The sequence below is a fragment of the Podarcis melisellensis genome (genome assembly GCF_964234715.1).
Source record: "Podarcis melisellensis genome assembly, chromosome: 13".
In the NCBI taxonomy this organism is placed as follows: Eukaryota; Metazoa; Chordata; class Lepidosauria; order Squamata; family Lacertidae; genus Podarcis; species Podarcis melisellensis.
Genome location: NC_138545.1, coordinates 48,727,135 through 48,745,381, shown reverse-complemented (window position 1 = coordinate 48,745,381; position 18,247 = coordinate 48,727,135). Strand labels below are relative to the sequence as shown.

At 44.3% G+C, this 18,247-nt stretch overlaps 1 protein-coding gene across 1 annotated transcript in view; it reads right to left on the bottom strand.

The window, feature by feature from the left end:
- TECRL (trans-2,3-enoyl-CoA reductase like) overlaps positions 1-1,320 on the bottom strand; it is a 41,641-nt gene extending 40,321 nt beyond the window's left edge. The window contains exon 1 of the mRNA XM_081884319.1: positions 969-1,320. Coding sequence (XP_081740445.1) covers positions 969-1,196 — 228 coding nt within the window. The 5' untranslated portion in view covers positions 1,197-1,320. The remainder of the gene's footprint in view (positions 1-968) is intronic.
- Positions 1,321-18,247: the final 16,927 nt, after the last annotated feature.

Below are 18,247 nucleotides of genomic sequence, written 5' to 3'. Positions count from 1 at the left end.
ATGTAAAATGCAGACTATTACGGAAACTGAATACCTCCTATCAAATTAAAGTAGTAAATCTAGATGATATATAACAAATATAGATAGATATAGATGTATGCAGGGTTATCTAGGACTAAGTCTTACTGATTTACTTTCTGAGTAAATAGGCATAGGATTGCACATCCTGAAAATCAAACATTAAAATACTATCACATGTCAAATATAATCTGCTACCATAATATCCAATGTTAAATATCAGATATCAAACACTGGCAATGAACAGCAAGACTCTGAATATTCAGTACTATTTTAATGTTGAAATCCGCAGTAAAGGACATTACGAGTGCAAACTTGTTCTGTCTTCCTGCAGATGAATCTATAGCAGTTGCTAAGTAGGAGTCAAATACTATGAAAAGAATCTAGCCTAGAAAATTAAAAGAGCCTTCATTTATAGTGGAGGGTGGGGGGGGGGGGAATAGGCAGAAAAGCAGAATTTGAGATTTACAAATAAATGCATCCCATTTTTCCAAAGCCTAGTTCTGCACTTAGGTCTGTTTGAGTCTCTGCCCTGTTTGAAAGTTACAGGGTTTCATCAGTGCCACAGGGTAAAAAAACAAACAAAAGGGAAATCTATCCTTTCCTATGGAAAGTTAAATATAAGCTGCAATATGAACATCACAGAAAAATAACACAATTTGATTCTTCCTGTCAAGCTGTAGAATGAGTTAGATGCATTTACAATTTGGCCAGGAAGGAGGTTAAAAATTATTGCATGTAGCCATATATATATATATGCAGGAAAGCAAGACTCAGAATACTCCTGACCATGTCTACTCAGCAGTAAGTCCTATTGAATTCAGTGGGGCTTACTCCCAAGCCAGTGGACTTATGCTTGCAGGGCAAGTCATGCATTTAAGATCACACATTCCACAGCGTGCTGGGATAGGTAGCATGTGAGAAAAACCATACACACCACATCGACTCACCTTGTCCACTACACAGATCTGTTTTTTGCTGTGGACATCAAGGATCTCCACTTCAAAGTAAGTTGTTTTGGAGTGCCTTAAGACTGGAGGCGGTTTCAGGTGGCCAGCAGAGAGGACAAGCTGAGACAAGCTGAAGAAACTTCTCATGTCATTATGGGGCAGTGCAGGTCCAGGGATGGCAAGGTCTCTTTTGTGCTCCGAAGAGCTGGGCTTATGTCTCCTGAACATGGCGGGGACAAAACACTAAGGCCTGTCATGTCAACGCTGGACACCTCTGAGGAGAAATCTGTTGTCCCGGCATCAGTTAAATACAAGCACAGGCCAGTGGAACACGAAAGGTCAAGTGACATTCCATTTGGAGAGTCTTAGTTTTATATAGCAGGATTGGAAACAATGGCTCTCTAATCCGTGACTATATTTAGCGGGCTATTGTAATGTGCTGTGTTACCTTTTTTTTTATTTTAAACACAATGTTTGAAACAACATGTCCTGTTCAGTTCCTTATCTTCATTTGCTAATAATTACAAGCCAGTCCGTTTAAAGAAAAAAAGCCAGAGCTATAAAGGAACCAGAAGTGATATGCAATGGAATGTCATCATTATCTATAGAAGCCGGGTGTGTAAACAGGTCCATTTATGAAAATGCAAGTCAAATGTCATCCGCGTGGGAGATGTTTCTTAATGCAGAGCACGTCTATACTAAGCTTGGCATGCCGATCAATTAACCGGTCAAATATTGTCAAATGACTGCCAAACGTTCCATGAGGGATTGTGTAGGTGGTGGCTTTCCATTTTTAATTGCGCCGTGCTGTCATCCGATAGCAAAAGCGAAGGAGCGGAGGCTTCCTGATTCCCAGCCTTGCAGGAATCGAGATACAGACATGCACACAGACTCCTGCATGCTCTCACACATTTCACCTAGGATTAAGCACCCCAGTTCAGACATCAGGCTAGAGGCTGTCACATTCATGGCCTTGGGTAATGGCCTGGTCGTGACCCAGAGAATATGGCGTTATTGCTTCTTGCTGCTGGCATCAGTGCCCTGAACTGACACATAGTTCAGAGAAGAGTTCCCCGAGCCAAAGCACAGTACAAACCTGAGCACCTTAGTAGTATTAAGAACACATTCAAATAAATGAAAGCTCCATTGCCGGACTGGCTGGTTCCCAGGCACCAGCCAGGGAACTCCCTAGGGAATCCTTCCCCCTTTCCAGGAGAAGACTCATGGCCAGGGGATTGGTGGTGGGACAACGATGAATGGTTAGAGGGAGAAGAAGGAGCAGAATGAGAGGAGGAGGAAGCTGAAGAGGTAACAGGGTTTAGTGAACAGGAAGAGGTTGCGGCAGAGCACAGTTCAGACTCTGAGGCAGAAATCGTGTCCTCCCTAAAAGAGGGCACGTGTTGCGGTGAGACCTGGAGACTGACCTCCTGGTTGTGGGTAGGTCTATTGGATAGCCACAACACCTGATTGGTAGGTCCGTCGTTGCTGGGTTTAATCTGGCCAATGGGGTGCATTCCAAATGGATCAAGGGACCTATATAAACCCATGCACGTGTCCCAGAGCTTCCTCTTTCAGCTCATGCCCACCCACCCACCCCTCCCTAATTTTAGGGCATTTTGCGGTTGACCTTGCTATGCCGTTGTGTGTTGTCTGTCGTTGGGACAGGGGCACGGCAGGGATTTTCCCACTTGGCTGATTGTTGTTGCCATTTGGGTTTTGCCTGCAGTGAAGCAATTCGTCACAACTTGTAAGGTTGCGGAAAGGCTCTGGTTCAGGTGATAGGGATGGGAGACTGGTCTCGCCATCCCTATGTGAAGCATATTCCGTTAAAGGAATCCAGGGGCTCAACTTGGTTTGGTCAACCCCCGAAAGGGGTTTGTGCCCGTGCCTGAGTCCAGGGGAGCATCTGGGGAGTGAACAAAGTCTGCTCCCAGGCTTTTAACCTTCCTCAGGTGTTCAGCCTTCTCTGACCTATGATAGAGCTCTGGGTCAGCGCTACCTGCAAGGATGTAGGGAGCTAATCAAACCAGAGCCTATGCAACCAGTCACTTTCTGTAATCAATAAATTTGTGGCCTAAATTCTGCCAAAAACCCAAACTAAAATTTGAGTCAAATGTGTCTTTATTTAGGGGGGAGGTCTCTGGGTCTGAACACGCAAATGGGTCTGGAGAGGAGTGGGGCCAGGAGACAGAGAGACTGGCCTGCTGAAGAATCCAGGGAATCCTCCCCTCCTCCTGTGACCAGCTCCCCTCCCTCTGGTCTCCTAGAACACAACGAGACATGAACAGGCAGTGAGGATGGTTATACACAGACATATACAACGTGGGGCTGCATGGGAAAGACCCTGGAGATGAGGAGTCCTAATGAGCACAGGAAGGCAGGAGCCTTCAGTCCTCACAACCACTTCATTGGGGCAAGACCTCCTAAAAAGATTTGTTGAGACCACTAGGCCTGAGCTGTGGATTGGTTCTGTGAATAGTTAACTTCACTGTCCTTGGGCGATGTATTGTTTTGTTGCTGACCTACACCGGACTCCAACTCTGACATCAATGCAGTTGCAGCAAATAGGAATGAATTAGTTTATTTCAGTATTAATTGACCCCAAATAAATTATTATTATTATGCTGTATTGTTTTTAACACTCGATTGGGAGCCACCCAGAGTGGCTGGGGATGGGCAGGGTATAAATAATAAATTATTATTAGTAGTAGTAGATAATAATAATAATAATAATAATAATAATAATAATAATAATAATACATTTACTGTCATTGTACAACCTGTGTACAATGAAATTAAACGAGCCTCCGTCCCCCCAACACTCATTCTCTTATCAAACAACACACCACCTCGGAAGTCAATTTCACTATGTTATTTTTCATTGAACAGCCTAACAGCTCATGGATAGAAGCTATTTTTTGGCCTGTTGGTATGGCTGATTATACTTCTATATCTCCTGCCTGAGGGTAGAAGATTAAAGAGGTGATGGCCAGGGTGTGAGTCATCCCTGAGAATTTTTCTCCCTCTCCTAAGGCAACGATCCCTTGCGATGTCATCTAGCAGGCTCAGGGGACAGCCCATGATATCATGTGCTGTATTCACCACCCTCTGTAGAGACTTTCTGTCCGTGGCTGTCAGGCCAGCATACCACATTGTGATAAAATATGAAAGGACGCTTTCTATTCTGGACCAGTAAAATGAGTTCATCATTTGTTGTTTAACATTATTCTGCCGCATTTCCCTGAGGAAATGGAGTCTCTGTTGGGCCTTTCTGACCACCTGAGTTATGTTGATTTTATGATAGTTTTTCTCCCCTTCCCTTAAGAATTTTTTCCCACTCAAGAATAGTCAGCAAAATCCCTCCACTTCATCACTTCCCATTTTGCTAACCAGGAATACAGATGGATAGTTTTGAGAGGCCATTTTCACTCCACCCTAGAAAATATGTTAAAAAGTTTAGTGCCATATGAAAATGAGTTCCGAACACCTCTTTGTATAGCAATCTCAGGGTGGATAGCAATCAGCACTGTCTCCTTTTGCCTACTGCTGTGTAGCATAGCATAGCGTAAATTCCTTTCTCTCTTTCCTTTTTTAGGATAAATGCCTGTTCTGCTTTTGATCCGTGGCACTTTGGACTTGCCTTGTCATTCACTGCTCCTGTCAGTGGCACATCACCCATCACTATGTACCCCACACATTCCAAGCTTCTTCTTGGAAACAGATTGCTTCCTACTGTGCAGAAGCTCTGATAGAGGAAATCACTGAATGAATGCTGCCTTCTCATGCTGGGAAATAGATCTATTATGACTGATCCAGGGTTTAAGTGTGGATTAGTCCACAGTTAAACACTTTTGCGACATATTTAGGCACCTGAGTAGATGTCCAGTTTCAGAGGTGGGGAGTCCAAGCAACTGCTGTTGATCATGCATTTGGGACGAATCGTTTGCTATAGAAATTGTGCCTATGGAAGAAGAAAGACATGAGCAGGATTCAGTGAACAACACAACTGGTTCCATGTGCTCCAAGGGGGATTTGTGTTTTTTTCTCAAACAATAGCTCTCCATGGTATCATCAGGAAGATTTTCACTAGAAGAGGGAAAGTCAAAATTCACACAAGGCATGCCCAAGCCCCCTGGTTGTCCCCAAGGGTAGCTCTAATGTTTAATAATTTTGAGAAATTAATTTACTTCTTGCATTTTAATAGCTGGGTCATGCGCTTGTCCTCAGATCTGTTTTTTGGCATGAGTAGGAGTAAGCTCACTGAAGCATTTCCATTGATCTTTAAATAATGTGCTGATATGGCTATCACTGTGGCTTGCTAAAAGTGAGTGATTATTAAGAGCAATAAATTCTGGCATGTCTTAATTACAAGACATGATGATGTCGATTGGAAGCTCCAGTTCTCGCTGAAGTGATAAACCACAGTACCACCCAAGTCCCTTACACATTGCTTTTTGTTGTTGTTGTTTAGTCGTTGAGTCATGTCCGACTCTTTGTGACACCATGGACCAGAGCACATCAGGCACTCCTGTCTTCCACTGCCTCCCACAGTTTGGTCAAACTCATGCTGGTAGCTTCGAGAACACTATCCAACCATCTCGTCCTCTGTCGTCCCCTTCTCTTTGTGCCCTCCATCTTTCCCAACATCAGGGTCTTTTCCAGGGAGTCTTCTCTTCTCTTCTCATGAGGTGGCCATAGTATTTGAGCCTCAGCTTCAGGATCTGTCCTTCCAGTGAACATTCAGGGCTGATTCCCTTCAGAATGGATAGGTTTGATCTTCTTGCAGTCCATGGGACTCTCCAGAGTCCCCTCCAGCACCATAATTCAAAAGCATCAATGCTTTGGCGATCAGCCTTCTTTATGGTCCAGCTTTCACTTCCATACATCACTACTGGGAAAACCATAGCTTTAACTATACTGACCTTTGTTGGCAAGGTGATGACACGTTACTTAGATGCATTGAAAAAATTGGAAAAGCACGAATTTCGAAGGATGGCTGTGCTTTGGTTTTCTGTTTCAGAAAGCATGAATTAGGTGATTTGCTTTTAAATGCAAACTTAAGTGAATCATAGAATCATAGAGTTGGAAGAGACCACAAGGGCCATCGAGACCAACCCCCTGCCAAGCAGGAAACACCATCAGAGCACTCCTGACATATGGTTGTCAAGCCTCTGCTTAAAGACCTCCAAAGAAGGAGACTCCACCACACTCCTTGGCAGCAAATTCCACTGTCGAACAGCTCTTACTGTCAGGAAGTTCTTCCTAATGTTTAGGTGGAATCTTCTTTCTTGTAGTTTGGATCCATTGCTCCATGTTCACTTCTCTGGAGCAGCAGAAAACAACCTTTCTCCCTCCTCCATGTGACATCCTTTTATATATTTAAACATGGCTATCATATCACCCCTTAACCTCCTCTTCTCCAGGCTAAACATGCCCAGCTCCCTTAGCCGTTCCTCATAAGGCATCGTTTCCAGGCCTTTGACCATTTTGCTTGCCCTCCTCTGGACACATTCCAGTTTGTCAGTGTCCTTCTTGAACTGTGGTGCCCAGAACTGGACACAATACTCCAGGTGAGGTCTGACCAGAGCAGAATACAGTGGCACTATTACTTCCCTTGCTCTAGATGCTATACTCCTATTGATGCAGCCCAGAATTGCATTGGCTTTTTTAGCTGCCGCGTCACACTGTTGGCTCATGTCAAGTTTGTGGTCAACCAAGACTCCTAGATCCTTTTCACATGTACTGCTCTCAAGCCAGGTGTCACCCATCTTGTATTTGTGCCTCTCATTTTTTTTGCCCATGTGCAATACTTTACATTTCTCCCTGTTAAAATTCATCTTGTTTGTTTTGGCCCAGTTCTCTAATCTGTCAAGGTCGTTTTGAAGTGTGATCCTGTCCTCTGGGGTGTTAGCCACCCCTCCCAGTTTGGTGTCATCTGCAAATTTGATCAGGATGCCCTTGAGTCCATCATCCAAGTCGTTGATAAAGATGTTGAATAAGACCGGGCCCAAGACAGAACCCTGTGGCACCCCACTAGTCACTCTTCTCCAGGATGAAGAGGAACCATTGATGAGCATCCTTTGGGTTTGGTCAGTCAGCCAGTTACAAATCCACTGAGTGGTAGCATAGTCAAGACCGCATTTTACCAGCTTCTTTACAAGAATATCATGGGGCACCTTGTCAAATGCCTTGCTGAAATCAAGGTAGGCTACATCCACTGCGTTCCCTTCATCTACCAGGGTTGTAATTCTGTCAAAAAACGAGATCAGGTTAGTCTGACATGACTTATTTTTCAGAAATCCATGCTGACTATTGGTGATCACAGCATTCCTTTCTAGGTGCTCACAGACTGTTTGCTTAATGATCTGCTCCAGAATCTTCCCTGATATTGATGTCTGACTGACTGGGCGGTAATTATTTGGGTCCTCTCTTTTCCCCTTTTTGAAAATAGGGACAACATTTGCCCTCCTCCAGTCTGCCGGGACTTCGCCTGTTCTCCAGGAATTCTCAAAGATGACTGCCAGTGGTTCTGAGATCACATCTGCCAGTTCTTTTAATACTCTTGGATGCAGTTCATCTGGCCCTGGAGACTTGAATACATCTAAACTAGCCAAGTATTCTTGTACTATCTCCTTAGTTATTATGGGCTGTGTTTGCTGAATCATTTGCTCCAAATTCTTCAGGTCGGGCATTGTTTTCTTTATCGGAGAAGACTGAGGCAAAGAAGGCATTGAGTTCAGCCCTTTCCGTGTCCCCTGTTTGCATTTCACCATCTTCTCCTCTGAGTGACCCCACTGTTTCTTTGTTCTTCCTCTTGCTACGAACATACCCATAAAAGCCTTTTTTGTTGCTTTTAACCTCTCTAGCAAGCCTGAGTTCATTCTGTGCTTTAGCTTTTCTGACTTTGTGTCTACACGTGCTGGCTATTTGTTTGTATTCCTCTTTGGTGGCTTCCCCCCTTTTCCATTTTTTGTACACATCCTTTTTAAATCTTAACTCAGTTAAAAGTTCTTTAGATAGCCACCCTGGCTTCTTTAGGCACCTTCCATGTTTCCGTCTCATTGGTATTGCCTGAAGTTGTGCTTTTATTATCTCCCTCTTAACAAACTCCCAGCCATCATGAACTCCCTTTCCTTTTAGTATTACTGTCCATGGGATCTCACCCAGCACTTCCCTAAGTTTTATGAAAGTGCTGGGTGAATTTCTCTTGCACCCCTACTCGGAAGTTAAGTTTCGTTGCCTAAGAAAGTGTGTGTAGGGATGCAACCTTTGTCCCCAGAGTTTGGAGGCAAGATTTTCTGTGGCTCTGCCTGGGAATAATCCAGGTCAATGTAATTGTAGAATTTCTAAAGAGTCAGAAATTTGGATGCCATTCCCCCCACCCTGCACTGTAATCTTATGACTGAGAAACATGTGGAAAGTGGAAAGGCATTAAGTTATTCCTGAACATTCAAAAAGTTAGTGTCAGCCTCCAGCAATGTCTATGTTACATTTGATGATAATATTACACCAGGCCTGAAACCTTTTGATCCACCAACTTTGCTGCATCCCATTAGCCATTGTAGTGTGGGCTTCCAATACCTTGACAACATTCCTGTTTTTGCAGTTCCTGACAAACAGCAACCACAGCCTCTTTATGTGCCATTCATGACTGTAGGGCTGCCTTGTGGCCTGGCGGGTCACACAAGTTGCGCACAGTTTGTGTTGCACTCTTCAATCCTTCTTAAATGAGGGATGTTGTGCCACTTTGCAACACACTTGTGAGAAGCATGTGTCGAATCACAGGATCATAGAATTCTAGAGTTGGAAGGGATCACAAGTGTTATCTAGGCAATGCAGGGATCCTTTGCCCAATGTGGGGCTTGAAGCCATGACCCTAACTGTCTCATGCTTTACAGACTGAGCTATCCAGCATGGCTAGGAGAGGGCAATTGAGGCCAAATGTTGCAATCTTGCTGTGAAGTGGCATGCTCACCATTCAAAAACCCAAGCAGGTGACTTTGTAATCATTTCACCCACATTATATACAGAGATAGGTGAAGATATGTAGCAAATATGTCCCTGAGCAATAACTTTTATTCAATTAGTCAAACTGCTGCTATATCTATTTAAGCATAAGCTCAATATAGTGGTACCTCGGTTTTTTGAATGTAATCCGTTCTGGAAGACCGTCCAACTTCCAAAACGTTTGAAAACCGAAGCATTTACTTCCGGAAAACTCAATACAGAAGCAACATGGCACGTTCGACTTCCAGAAAGCGTTCGAAAACTGAAGCAGTTACTTCCAGGTTTTTGGCGCTCGAAAACTAAAACGTTCAACTTTTGAGACGTTCGAAAACCAAGGTATCACTGTATACTGCAATTTTAAAAGATATAGAAATTATACTACAACCAGGGCAGCACAATATAAAATCTGGCCTTTATTAATGTCTGTCTGCCAACCACCCACTTCCTTGATCTGTTTACAGGACGCAGAACAATTATGATACAAAGCTTTGTTCTGGAAACAATTTGTATTATAGAAAGAGTGAGGAAGCATCTAGCAAAGAAGATGGCCATTCACACAAAGGAGAAAGGAGTCTCCTAGTTCAGGCATGTCCAACCATGCAACCATGCAATCTACCGGTAGATCCCCGGCTGATCCTGGTAGATCGCAGGACCTTTATCGATCGTGGGATTAAATAAAGTTCAATCCTACCCAAAAAAAGTTCAACAACTATGGGCTCAACAACTCTGGGCAATCCACCCAACCCACACATGCTCCTTCTCTCTCCAATGACAATGGGTAGATCACAGCCAGTATTTTTTATACTGGGAGTAGACTGCAATCTCTTGGGAGTTGGACGTGCCTCTCCTAGTTGATTTGGGTGAGCATGTGGCAAGGCAAACCACGGCTGCTAGAGAGACTAAAAACTTGGCAGGAAATGGATGCAATCTCACACTGCCAATAGAGACTACTCATCACTCTAAACATTCGGGTGGCTGACTATCACTCACTCACCACCTCCACAGTTCAAACTGAAACTGAAGAACTCCCCGCAATGCACATGACTTTCAAAGGGATTTGAGACGGCCACGTGATTTGCACAAACTCGCTGCATGACAACCCTAGAAAAGAAAGAGAGAAAGCAAAACAGATTTTGGATTACAGCTCCATTGCACGACATGGGACATGGGTGGCGCTGTGTTCTAAACCACATAACCTAGGGCTTGCCAATCGGAAGGTTGGTGGTTCAAATCCCCACAACAGGGTGAGCTCCCGTTGTTCAATCCCAGCTCCTGCCCACCTAGCAGTTCAAAAGCACGGCAAAGTGCAAGTGGATAAATCAGTACCGCTCCAGTGGGAAGGTAAACGGTGTTTCCATGCACTGCTCTGGTTCGCCAGAAGTCTGGAGCAACAACAACAACAATATTTATTACAGCCATAGGCCCATACAGGTAAAAACAACACATAAATAACAGCTTGTGCACATGGGAAAAAAACAAAAAAAAAACAGTCGCTAAAACACCACAGTAACAATAAAATACTATAAAATGGAATGGCATACTACGCCTTAGTTAGTTTGTAGTGCTCCTTGGCGTCGCTTTTGGGTAAGGACAGCGACCAGGAACCTAGCCACATTCAGGGTCGTATGGGTATCCTTATCCTGCAAAATTTGAGCAAGGTGGAATTTTGGTGGGGTACCCTCTAGTTTCTGTATGATTGATCCCAACAGATTTACCCGTGGCACATTGAACAGGGGGCAAGTGAACATGATGTGCTGGAGCGACTCCGGCGTCTCCTTATCACATTCACACGTGGCGGGGGCTTGGCCCTTTGAGAATCTATGTCTCAGGACGTTGGAGGGGAAAACGTTGAACCTCGCTTTGGTGAAGGCCAGTCTATGGGCAACAGTCGAGAGGGAGGAGAGGTATGATGGAACGCAGTAAGTTAAAGTGATACCAATGTTCTGGGGCGAACAAACACCTCCCCCCAGCATATAATTTCGCTGTAGATCGATGTCATCCAGTCTTTGGCGGATCAGTCTTTGAGCAGTAATTTGGTCTAGTTTTAGGGAATCTGAAGGAGAGATTCCATAGCTCAGGAGTTTGGCATGAATTCTACTAGTCCAAAGGCTAGCGAATTCATCTCGCCATAAGCACTGGACAAGGTAGTGGTTTGGTAATCTATGCCACAATGATAACCAATAATTGAAGACTTGCTTCCACAGGCAAGTTTCTAAGGATGCGATCTTCAGTTCTAGTCGCATGGCTGCGTTGCTTACGCACAGGGGGAGCATTAGGAGCCGCAGCAGGAATTGATTTTGCAGTGTCTCAAGAGGAGCAAGATCTGTCATCACGGCCCAAAGTGGGGCAGCATAAGCTAGCACGGCGACCACTTTTGCCTTGAACACCTTTAGGGCCGAGGGAACATGCAAAGCTCCATCCGAAAAAAAGAATCGGAGGAGCGCATATGACAAAGTTTTGGCCTTGTTAAGTAGGTGTTGAATTTGAGCTTTCCACCCCAAGTTGTGTTGAAAAATAACTCCTAGGTATTGAAATTTTAGGACTTGCTCTATTTTTGCTCCACCAAGCTTCCATTCGTATAATCTCCGGCTTCTGGAGAAAATCAGAATCTTGGATTTAGCATGGTTGATGGTTAATTGGTTGAGTTGACAATACGTGGCAAAGATCTTCAAAGCTCTGGTTAGTCCAACACGTGTATAGGATAGAATTACCGCGTCGTCCGCATATAAAAGGAGTGGGCAGCGATAGTCCGCAAGTCTAGGCGTGTGTGTACTTGGAGATGAGTTAACTAGGGGTGCTCGCATGTCGCTGATGAATAGGTTGAATAGACAGGGAGCCAATATGCATCCTTGGCGCACTCCCTTGTTTATTGGTATCGAATTTGTGAGATCGCCCGCAGGGGTAAGTCTCACTCTAGCAAGGGTGCCTTCATGGAGCTGACTTATAAGCCATAGGAGTCTTCTATCGATGCCCTGTTTCGCAAGTTTCTCCCATAGAATATTTCTAGGAACGCTGTCAAAGGCTGCCTTTAGGTCTAAGAAGGCAGCACAGAGGTAGCCCCGGGGGGGAGAGGAGTACTTTCGTGCCAGATGGTAAAGAACTATCGCATGATCGGTTGTAGAGCGTTTAATTCTGAACCCTGCTTGTTCGTGGCCAATCTGATTAGTCTCATCTACCCATCGCAATAGTTTAGTCAGCAAAAAGCTGGCATAAATTTTCCCTATGATCGAAAGGAGGCTGATGTTACGGTAGTTTTCCGGCTCCATTGGAGAACCTTTTTTGTGAATTGGTACTATAATGGCCTCCTTCCATATTTTGGGGATGAGGCCAGAAGCGTTGATTGCATCAAAGGTTTTGGCCAAGATGCCAGCCCACCATTTTGGGTGTAGTTTAATGGCTTCAGCAGGGATCAGATCGGGCCCTGGGGCTTTACCCGGTTTCAGCTGCGCTATTAGCTTGGCTATTTCGTCCGGATCGGTGGGAGGCCAAATAGGTAGGTGGGTAAACAGTTCTGGTTCGCCAGAAGTGGCTTACTCATGCTGGCCACATGACCTGGAAGCTGTACCCAGTAAAGTGAGATGAGCACCGCAACCCCAGTGTCGTCTGTGACTGGACCTAAAGGTCAGGGGTACCTTTACCTTTACCTTTTAAGCAAAACTTATTTATTTCCTTTATTATTTGTGCTTCTAGCCCACCCTTCACCAAATGGTCTCAGCGTATGTTACAAGAATGTCACAATTCGAACAAATACAATTTGCATTAAAATATGTGTCAAAATCGTAAAATAAAACCACTAAACAAACAAAGCCAATAGAACAGCCATACACAGCAATATAGTACTGCCATTAAGGGGGGGGGGAGGATTCATTGGTTTATTCATTCAAATTACAGTGATGTCCTGCTCCCATCACTTTATAACATTTTTGTGATAATTGTTGAATCAAAATATTTTATGGTGCACATTAACTTGTGTTTATCACGTGCCGAAAATTACTGTAAACTCTGACAGTTTGAATATTGAACTTTTTGGAAGTCAGACAGTTCTTCTTCTTTTCTTTGCTGCCTCAAAGCAACACAAATGCTGGATGGTTGGTTCCATTTCCCCAAATAAATAGGGCTTGAAAAATGAAGGCTGTGTGATTATGCTCTCATGGAACTCAAACCCACCCAGTAACTTTGAATTTCTGAAAGAAGGTGGCTTTTGCGAGAAAAGCTGCTGTTTTATGCAAGCAGAATCGATAAACGAGGAGCACAGAGCTGTCTATTTCTTCGTAAATACATGGCCAAAAGTAAGGCAGCAGTAACCCTCCACTGAACATGGAAGAATTTGTTTATGATGTCTTTTGAATCTGCAAAGAGATTCAGCAAAGGCCAGAAGTTTGCAGTTGGCCAGTGGGGATGGGGGATCCCAGGGTGTTGCAGAGCTTGGAATCTAGAGAAGGGCAAATCTCACATAGTAATGTGAAATAACTTGAGACCTACCAAACCAATTCAGCCTACCAGACCCTAGATCAGTGGTTGTGTGTGGAGGTCCCCAAGCCACCCCTCAAAATAACTCACAGCTCACACATAATTTTTGTGTGTTTTCGGCATAATTTTAGCCACAACTTTATTAAAATACAAAAATGTGAGCGGCTGCTTAGGCATTGGTTGTGACTATCTGCCCCCCCCCAATGGGGCATAGACTGACATTTCCGCACGCCTGCAAAAGTCAGAAAAGGGGAATACACTTGGGGGTAGCGACGGAACAGGGCAGCTGCCCTCAGCCTCCCCCAAATGCAACCAGGGGCTCTTGCGTGGCCCTAGCCCCTTGACAGGGTTCAGACAAAAGCAATAGTGAGCCCCTGTATTCCTTTAATGGAATCCCTTGCAGCCGCAGCATTAGTGGGGCAGGCACAGCCAATCCATGCCCCTCAACCAACCAAACCATAAACCAATGCCTAACCACAACCTTACAAGTTGTGACGATTTGCTACGCCGTAGGCAAAAACCAAATGGCCCCAGCCAATCAGCCAGATGGACAAAATTCCTACTGGGCCCCTGCCCCAAAGCAGACGACCCCATTACAGGCATAGCAAGGTCAAGCGAACAACCCTAAATATGGGGGGGGGGGACGGGCAATCCGATGCACGGAGCAGAAAGAGGAATCTCTTCACCTTGTGCAGGGAGTTTTAGCATTTCTGGCTGTCAATCATCAAATGGCAACATTAACATCTTCTCAACAACAAGGGAAGCCCAATCACAACAGTGGCCAACGATCAATTAGCCCACCCCACAACTTTGGAGCGTCCTGTCGGCCCCCACCGCAACACGTGCTCCCCATTTCCATTTTTTTAAGGGAAATTCCCTTATTCCGAATAGGATTCCTCGCAAGAAAAGGGAAAAGCCGACAGCTATGGTGGGGATGGGGGAGCCCAGGGTTCTGCAGAGCTTGGAATCTAGAGAAGGGCAAATCTCACATAGTAATGTGAAATAACTTGAGACCTACCAAACCAATTCAGCCTACCGGACTCTAGATTAGTGGTTCTCAAACTTTTTTTTAATCTTTCAGAATAAAAACTTGTTCATGCCACACCAGTACACCAGTATCTTATTGATAAGAAATACACTGGAAAACAAAAAGAAGCAATGCCTAGCAGTGCTTGATTTATACCATAGAACACAACTGCTTTATAATATAATCAGGGGACCTCCAGAAAGTATAAAACAATGCAGCTACATAAGAACACGAATCTTTCTCAAAATATAATTATAAACAAGATTCAATTATAAACAAGATTCAACAAGAGGTGTGAGTTTTCTTTTGCTAGGTAGCCTAATTTATATGAGGTCTAATTTGCAGCAAACAAACTCTCATCTCATCTTATCAGCTTTTCGAACAGACTTCTGGAACGGATTAAATTTGAGAACCAAGGTACCGCTGTATCTATATTAAACTTGGAAAATATTACAGAAGGTACTGATTTCATCCAGGGCTGCTTCTGTTCACATGCAGTTAACAAAGGCTCAGACAAATATTAAGAGGTCTGCTAACCACATTCTACGCATAAACACGCAAACATGCACATACTGAGAAACAGAAACAAATTTTATTGCTGTGCTGCACTTAGTGCATTAGGAGGGCTTCATATATAATAATATTTTGTGTTTTGGTCTTTGGAATGCTAATGCACTCGAGGCCATTTTCTTATTCCATGCAGGCTGTCGGGCAGCAATTAAGCTGTTTGTGTGTCCCCTTTCCACTAAATTATCTGATTGCAAGATATCGCCGAATAGGCAGCTGATTGAATCTCTGAAGCCCATGACCTTAAGTCCTGGTTTACATTTAGAATGGACTGCATGAACTCATTCTCGTATCCATGATTTGGCATGACAAGGAATGAGGGACGCTCACACTCAGTGAACTGCCAAGGGTGAAACATGCGTGCAATTTGAACAAAAGCCAAATACAGCGACAAAATAGATTTTGACTCCTCAAAAATTGTTTTCCCTGGCCAAATAATAATAGTTCTAATAATAGTTTCCTCCTCAGTACAAAAGCACTTTTGTTTTGAATGCACTTTCAATTTCCAGATTTACTCAGTCAACTCACTGTAGTAAGGTTCCATGCAGTACTGCTGTGGATTTAGGAATTTTGACAGACTTTCAGGCATGTCCAAAGTCCGTTTTGGGGGCCTAATCCGACCCGCCGTCCCCTGTGGTAGTTCACTTCCTGTTTATAAACCTTAAACTTCAATCCTAAAAAAATCTCAACAACCATGGGGTAAAATCCTAAAATAAAAAGCTCAACAACGGCCCTTTGGTCAGCTCCCACGGCCCTTCACTTCATGAAATCTGGCCCTCTTTGAAAAACGTTTGGACACCACTGGATGAAAACACAAAAATATTGCTCACTGTGATGTAGCCTCTGCCTAGGTTGGTGTGGTGTTTCTCTAAAGAAACAACAGTGGTTTAAGTTAGGTGTTCAACAAAGCCCCTGCCTTGTGTATCGACACTCAGTTTCTGAGGTTCTTTCCAGATTGTGAGGTTCTGTTCCCTCAAAAGAGACGGGGAACTTTGAGTACTTCCTTACAATACATGATTCACATGAAATGTTACCTGGTGCATCAGAGGGTAGGAAATTGCCCAACATGATTTCAAAAAGATCTTTGAGAAAACAATACTAAATTACAGTGGTACCTCGGGTTAAGAACTTAATTCGTTCTGGAGGTCCGTTCTTAACCTGAAACTGTTCCTAACCTGAGGTACCACTTTAGCTAATGGGGCCTCCCACTACCACTGCACAATTTCTGTTCTCATCCTGAAGCAAAGTTCTTAACCCGAGGTACTATTTCTGGGTTAGCAGAGTCTGTAACCTGAAGCATCTGTAACCTGAAGCTTATGTAACCCAAGGTACCACTGTACTTAATTTGTTCCGGAGGTCCAGATTTAACCTGAAACTGTTCTTAACCTGAAGCACCACTTTAGCTAATGGGGCCTCCCACTGCCGCCGCACCACCAGAGCACGATTTCTGTTCTCATCCTGAAGCAAGGTTCTTAACCCCAGGTACTATTTCTGGGTTAGCGGAGTCTGTAACCTGAAGCATATGCAGTGGCGTAGCGTGGGTTGTCAGCACCCGGGGCAAGGCAAGTAATTTGTGCCCCCTAACCTGTGGATTTGCGCCCCCTAACCCCCAGATGTTGCGCCCAGTGCGGCCGGCCCCTCCTGCACCCCCCACGCTACACCACTGAGCATATGTAACCTGAAGCGTATGTAACCCGAGGTACCACTATATATGGATATGTATTTGGATTGTTATAAATTTATATTTATAAAATAAAAATGATTTTAAAAAAGAGGAAATTGCCCAAACCCACAACCCTCAAATTCACCACTGGATGAAAACACCAAAATATTGCTCACTGTGATGTATCCTCTGCCCAGCTTGGTATGGTGTTTCTCCTAAAGAAACAAGAGGGGTTTAGGCTGGCTGTTCAGCAAAGCCCCTGGCTTGTGTATCGACACTCAGTTCCTGAGGTTCTTTCCAGATTGTGAGGTTCTCTTCCCTCAAAAGAGACGGGGAACTTTGAGTACTTGTTTACAAAGCGTGTTCTCCCTAACAGAGAGCACGTGTTGCGGTTGGGGGAACAGGCCACCCTGTCATGACTAGGCAAATTTGGTGGAACCCAGCCTTTAAGAGGTTAATTGGGTTGCTGGGGAATTTTGATTGTTGCCAATTTGGAGGAGGGGTCAGAGGCTTTAAATATAGGGGCCAGACGATGGGACGTCCTCTTGGCCGTTTTGCAATGGATCACCCACCCCCTCCCTTTAATAGGGTGGTTTTGCTCACTTGACCTTGCTATGCATGTCATGGAGTCGTTCGCCTTGGAGCGGGGGCCTGGTAGGAATTTTTCCATTTGGCTGATTGGCTGGTGCCATTTGGTTTTTGCCTACTGCGTAGCAAATCGTCACAACTTGTAAGGTTGGCGGTTAGGCATTGGTTAAATTGGTGCTTGGAGGGGTAAGTGCCTATCCCTCCAAATGATGTGGAAAGGGAATTCCGTTAAAGGAATCCAGGGGCTTGCCATTCTTTTCGTCCTTGTCCGTGGAGCCGGACTTGGGCCGTGCAAGCCCCACCGGAACATGAGGGTGAGAGATGAGGGTCTGTGTCCCAGCTTCATTTTCTCACCCAATACTTGTTTCCCACGCTAGCTTCCGCTGGTGTCCAGAAGGGCCAGCTCTGTCCTTGGGGGGCAAGGACAGATAGTCATAACCAATGCCTAAGCAACCACTCACATTTTTTTGTATTTGATTAAAGTTGTGGCCAAAAATTATGCCAAAAACCTTAAACAAAAATTGAAGTGTGAAGTTTGAATTATTTTGGGGGGTGGCACTGTGGGACTCAACACGCAATACATGATTCACATGGAATGTTACCTGGTGCACCAGAGGGTAGGAAATTGCCCAACAGACTGAGCTATCTAGTTGCATGAGCCAGGGAGAAGGGAACGGGTCAATACTTTCTGAAAATCTGGCATTTCTAAAAATGTAAGAAGAACATGAGATGAGTGGATGAGGCTTGATTCTTATGCAAAGGCTGTGTGCGGAGAACAACTAGTAAGGGAGTACATCCTGGCTGACCTTTTTTTTAAAAAAAGCAATCACTTTGGAATAAAAGGTTTTTAAGGAATTTCTGCTGTCCTGCCTCCTGGAAAAATATGGGAAATTTACATTCTGTCACACATTATTGTTGAAGTTCCCTATTCCAACAATGGGTGACACAGGAACAAGA